The sequence below is a fragment of the Halyomorpha halys genome, unplaced genomic scaffold (assembly GCF_000696795.3).
Source record: "Halyomorpha halys isolate HHAL.00 unplaced genomic scaffold, Hhal_1.1 Scaffold1535.1, whole genome shotgun sequence".
Taxonomy (NCBI): Eukaryota; Metazoa; Arthropoda; class Insecta; order Hemiptera; family Pentatomidae; genus Halyomorpha; species Halyomorpha halys.
Genome location: NW_027110783.1, coordinates 128,361 through 133,558, shown reverse-complemented (window position 1 = coordinate 133,558; position 5,198 = coordinate 128,361). Strand labels below are relative to the sequence as shown.

Here is a 5,198-nt window from a genome sequence, read left to right as displayed (position 1 = left end):
AAAAAAAAAAAAAAGTAACTATCATAAAGGCTCCTCTTCCTGATTTAAGCAAATTTTCCATATAGGACCGTCACTCCATAGGGGTCTTGGTGGTGTGGGTCCGGCCGGGAAGGATTACCTTTTTTTGTGTTATGATCTCCTCTTGTGAGATTGTGACATGTCAGACATCGACCAACTACTCGCTATAATTGTCTATTTTAAAAGTCAGATAAGCTACCACGGAGGGCGGGAGAGGAGGGTTTTATGCCGTTTTGCAATTTCAGACGCTTTTTAAATATTACTCGATTATTATAGTATGGACAAGATAGCCTCTTAGTCATATAATTAATTATAAGAGTATTAGGTCGGTAGTAATATAATAGAGAACATTACATTGTTCGGTTTCCAAAACTAGTTCATTTGTTTGATTATATATTTTGTTTAAATTTATTATTACCGAAAAATCCTTTTCAATTATTTTACAGACATTAAATTTGTTGTAAAATCAAGAATCTATAATGTAATGGTTGACACCATTATCTGAAATGTTTAATTTGACAAGACCTTTACCTAAAATAGATATCTGTGTTTTTAATTTATAATAATTACAATCTTTAATAATTTATTTAAAGTTTGGTGTAACGTATTCTGAGAGTCAACATAAGCTCAGATGTTTCTGCCTTTGAATAAGTGTGAAGTGCTAGCTGAATCCAAACAGTAAGCCACAGGTTCAAACAGAATTCTCCCGAGTGAGTTGAGGAAAACTTATTCATACGCACACATATATTAAACATTTATAGAACCTCCAATATTGTGTTCCAAGAGCTACGAAGCAGATATATAATGTATCCCCCACACCCCTTCGATAAGCTTGTATTCAGAGCAAAAGTCTATAATTATCGAAGAATTATGTGAAATACGAAATAAAAATTATCCTCGTTGCTCAGTTGCAGACTTTTCTTTTTTGACGTGAAACGCATCCACTTATGTTGCAGGAAGAACAAGGCCTCAGATAATAAATAATAGAAGGGAAATAAACGTTGTTATAACTGTAATTTTTTTTTTATAATTTAAACATGAAGTAAATAACCCTACTATTATTCGTTGAACAAGCAATGCCTTAAGGAGTGCAGAGATAGTGGTTCCATAGCAGAGAGATCAAGTCGAGATAACGCCAAAACAATGACTAATGATGTCCAGTACGACCTGTTACAGCCGCTCTTCTCTTCAAAGCAGATTCAACCTTTTTTTATTTCATATTTAGCCAAATCAGTTCACAGAAGAAAGTGTACCATATGTATGGGTAAAGAATGTATTACTTTTTACTACAGATAAAATTAAAAAAAAAAATACTTATGGAAGAAAAATACATTAACATTAGTCTAGCATTCCTGGGGAAAAAATTAATTTTAAGACAGTTGTTAATTACTAAAATGGAAACTATAAATAGTTATTGGACAAAATCGATTGTCATAGTGGGGTGATTGACCTTTCACCAAAAAGAATATTTTGTTTCTCCAAACGTGTTGGAGAACTAATATCAACTAATATTTATAATATTAGTTGATATTTATATTTTCAAATAGTTTTTTTTCCAATAGTGAAAGCGATTAAAACTCTACAAAACTTCAATTTATTCCGTTTGAATTTTTTGCGACTAAAATAGGTTTTTCTTTGACCCATCAAATCTTATTATTTTAAATATCTTCTAACCAAATGGGTAAATTTATGGCGTTGTTCTTGCATTAAGCCACATATATATGAGGAGGAACTACAAAATATTTTCATTAATATATATTAACATAAGAACAAATTTTGTTCTTGGAATAAATTAGTTTAAATCTTTTTAGCAAAGCAATGTTTTTAGTTTTGTTTTTGTATTGTGGAGAAACATTTGAATTTCTCTTCCGTAGTTTATTTTACTTTTTTTTTTTTGTTTGTCGTGATCCTTCCAAATTTTAACTGGAGTTCAAAGGATGAGAAGTTATGTCCCTATGTCTCTTGAAGCGGCAACTGAAATCTTCAGGAGAAGTTAGTTCAACATGTCCTTTGAAATAATTAAGAATAATAATAGTACTTCTTCTTTCAATTCAAAATAAAATCAAACCTTTTTTGCACTATTAAAGCAATGCAGCGATCGGAGAAACTTGTTATAAAAGGGCAAGTCCACTTTGCAATATTTTTTACAAAAAATTGAAAAAAAGTGCATTTCGCTACAACGACTAACATCTAAACACTCAACCAAGGATTTAGTGAAGGTTTTTGTGGTCACGTTTCCAAATACTCTGCTTTCATTGGTTCCACTAGATCTGGCCGTATTGAAAGCGTTCGTGGTGGAAACCATATTTGTAACAAAGCTATGTATTTGCTGTTTATATACAGCTGGGTGTGTATTAATTTGGCGATAAATTATGTACTTGGAAAATGTAGCTGACCACATTATCACCGAGGAACACTGTAAATTCGAAAATGTCACATTATCTACTATTCAGCTAAAGTTACATGACTGACTTATTTTATAAACAGATGAAATAAAAGTAAAAAAAGTTAGTTTAGTTATTGATAATTATAAATTGTACTTTAGGCGAAATGAAATATTAATAGTGAACTTACTATTTGAATATTTAAATTCTCTATAACTTTATACTTCCATAATGTAGCTAGCCATATTTGGAAAGTTTTAGAAAAGCCCGAGAAGTAAAGGGCACTTTGAAAGCAGGCTTTTGCCTTATTTAAATCTACTCTTATGAATAATCAAGAATGCGTCGTTTCCTATGACTAACTGAATCTCCTTCATTCTGATTTAAAAAATTATTTATTTAAAATAAAAATCATTATTTGAAGTTGAGTAAATATCCTAAAATATGAGTTCTAATAGATCACTTTACGTTCAGTAGTTCTCGATAAACAGAAATATCCACCAAGTATAAAACATAAACATAACATATTCCTTGTACCATAATTCCCTATTTCCTCATTAATGGGGGGTTCGAAAAAAAAAAAAGGATAAAACATAAAGCAAAGCAATCAAACCTTCCTAATAGTTCACAGCTTCGAATATCTCTGAAGTAACCTCCATGACCGATCAGCTTAGTGAAATAGACCAGAGAATCCTCGGTGCGAACAAGGGCTTTAGAATGAACTCGAAGTGAAATTTTACAAAACTATTGTCATCATTATCCTAAGAAAGTGTTCTAACTTATTTTTAATGATAAACCATTCTAAAAAATCCGACATAAACTATTTTAAAAATGATGGGGTGTTCATAAAAAAATAGAAAATTATGTATTAGGAAAAATATTTATTCAACACTATTACAATAATTTTAGTTTTAATAAAATATTAAAACATCTTGGATTCCTAAAGTTGGGGTTGTTCCTTCGACTGGTATGAGCCAGAGAGAAGACGCTCAGTAAGTAGGGATGTATTGGTTGTAGTTATAGGGGAACTGAAAATTTGAATAATTTATTATTTATGATTCTTTAAAAAACATAGTAATCTTTAAAAAAAAATTATTAATTATAAGCTATACCTGGTAAATTTGGTTGTATTGGCCTTGGAATTTTGGAAGATAGAACCCCTGGTATTGCTGTCCGTAATAGTACTGGGGTGGGTACTGGTATTGGCCGTTGTAATTAGGGCGAATGAAGTTGTAGGGGAACTATTCAATAGAAAAAATGTTCAAAACATGATAAAATTTGCTTATAAATTAATGTAGTAAAAATATCGTTTTCACTCTTTACCTGGGGTTTGAAGTTAAAATTCTGGAAAGAATTTGGTTTGAGGATTCCGTTCTCGTTGTTGTAGAATACATAAGGGTTCTGAAAGGAAATGAAAAATTAAAATTTATATTATGTATAAACGTAAATTTAATTAATTTAGGTTTAATTACCTTGACAACTATGAAACCTAAGTTGTCCTGGCTAGGTTGATTGTAGATGAGACCGAACTGTCCCAACTGTGATATAATATATTCGTTCAGGATTTGAGGTTGGAACTGCTGTCCTGGAGTGTACTGATACTTTAATACAAAAAATAAGATTTAATTAGTAATTTGTTTAAAACAATTATATAATTGTACCTAATTTAATAATAAATTACCAATGTGTAGTATCCAAGGAGATTTCCGTAAATATCTCTTACAGGAAGGAAGTTATGTTGCTGTTGAAGTATGAAATCGGAATTAACCTAAATTAAAACAATGTTATATTCAATTATTTAATTGTAATTTACTAAGAAATATTTAGTAACCCTACTAAGACTATTTACCCAGTAGAAGTATCCTAGAGGCTGATTCTGGTAGTCGAGCAATGAAATGAATGGATATTGCTTGAAGAGATTGTTAAAATTTAAATAATTGTAATTGATTGGTCCTTGGTACTGGCCGTTGTAGTTGTTGTACTGTTGTCCTTGTGGGAATAGAAAGTTACTGGGTGCCTGTGAATATTCAAATACATTTTATTCATTCTATATAATATGTATTTTCCTTAAACTAAATCTAATTAATTAAGATAATTACATTAGAGTAAGGGTTCTGGGTGTACTGTTGAACAGCTTGCTGGCTGGCAGCAAGTGCTATGAAAGTAGCAAAAATAGCGACTTTGAACATCATTTTCCTGGAAAGTAATAATTTAAATTTAGTAATACTTTCTACTAATACTATAACAATTAATATAGTTAGTAGATGAAGTACTTACTATGGCAAAGCTAAGAATGTTAAATGTTAAATGTTGTTCGTTATTTATACCGATTCTGATTGGAGTGGGGATAGTTAATCATTCAATAATTTTATCGTCTATCCATTAATAGCTACTTTTTCAATATAAGTGGTTAGGTTACTCAGCGATTTTTTCATAGAAAAACTCTCTTAGTTTTTTTTTTAAATTTTAAAAATAGATCATTATGTTTTTCAAAATTAATGAAAAACGAAAAGAAGAGATAATTTCTATCTTAATTAATGAGTATTAACTGGCAATAAGAAAACCGAAAGTCACCAATATTATTATTTTTCTTGTTTCAAATAAAACTATTAATTTGTTTCGTTTCGATTTGAATTAATCATTGTAATAAATATAATTGCACATATATTTTTCAGAATAAGTCAAAAGTAATACAACTACAATATATTCAGGCAACGTTTCGTGACAATCTGATTGTGTGGACTTCCATTTTTCAGTTAAATCACCATTCATGAATCAGAGCTAGGATATATATATATA

At 30.1% G+C, this 5,198-nt stretch overlaps 1 protein-coding gene across 1 annotated transcript; it reads right to left on the bottom strand.

Annotated features, from left to right (window-relative positions):
• Positions 1-3,260: 3,260 nt before the first annotated feature.
• LOC106689963 (uncharacterized) lies at positions 3,261-4,614 on the bottom strand. The gene is made up of 7 exons (XM_014435193.2): positions 4,499-4,614; positions 4,249-4,416; positions 4,081-4,167; positions 3,872-4,000; positions 3,723-3,800; positions 3,512-3,640; positions 3,261-3,427 (listed from the first exon to the last, which is right to left on the bottom strand). Exons 1-7 carry the CDS (start codon positions 4,589-4,591, stop codon positions 3,389-3,391), a joined length of 723 nt encoding a protein of 240 aa, XP_014290679.1. The 5' UTR covers positions 4,592-4,614; the 3' UTR covers positions 3,261-3,388.
• Positions 4,615-5,198: the final 584 nt, after the last annotated feature.

What these genes read in the sequence shown, in the direction of transcription:
- LOC106689963 (XM_014435193.2), bottom strand. Translation starts at nt 4,591, where the DNA reads ATGATGTTCAAAGTCGCTATTTTTGCTACTTTCATAGCACTTGCTGCC. An exon ending in CCCAGAACCCTTACTCTAAT is followed by an intron (nt 4,417 to 4,498) that starts GTAATTATCTTA and finishes GAATATTCACAG; the next exon opens with GCACCCAGTAACTTTCTATT. An exon ending in TCCTTGGATACTACACATTG is followed by an intron (nt 4,001 to 4,080) that starts GTAATTTATTAT and finishes TTTGTATTAAAG; the next exon opens with TATCAGTACACTCCAGGACA.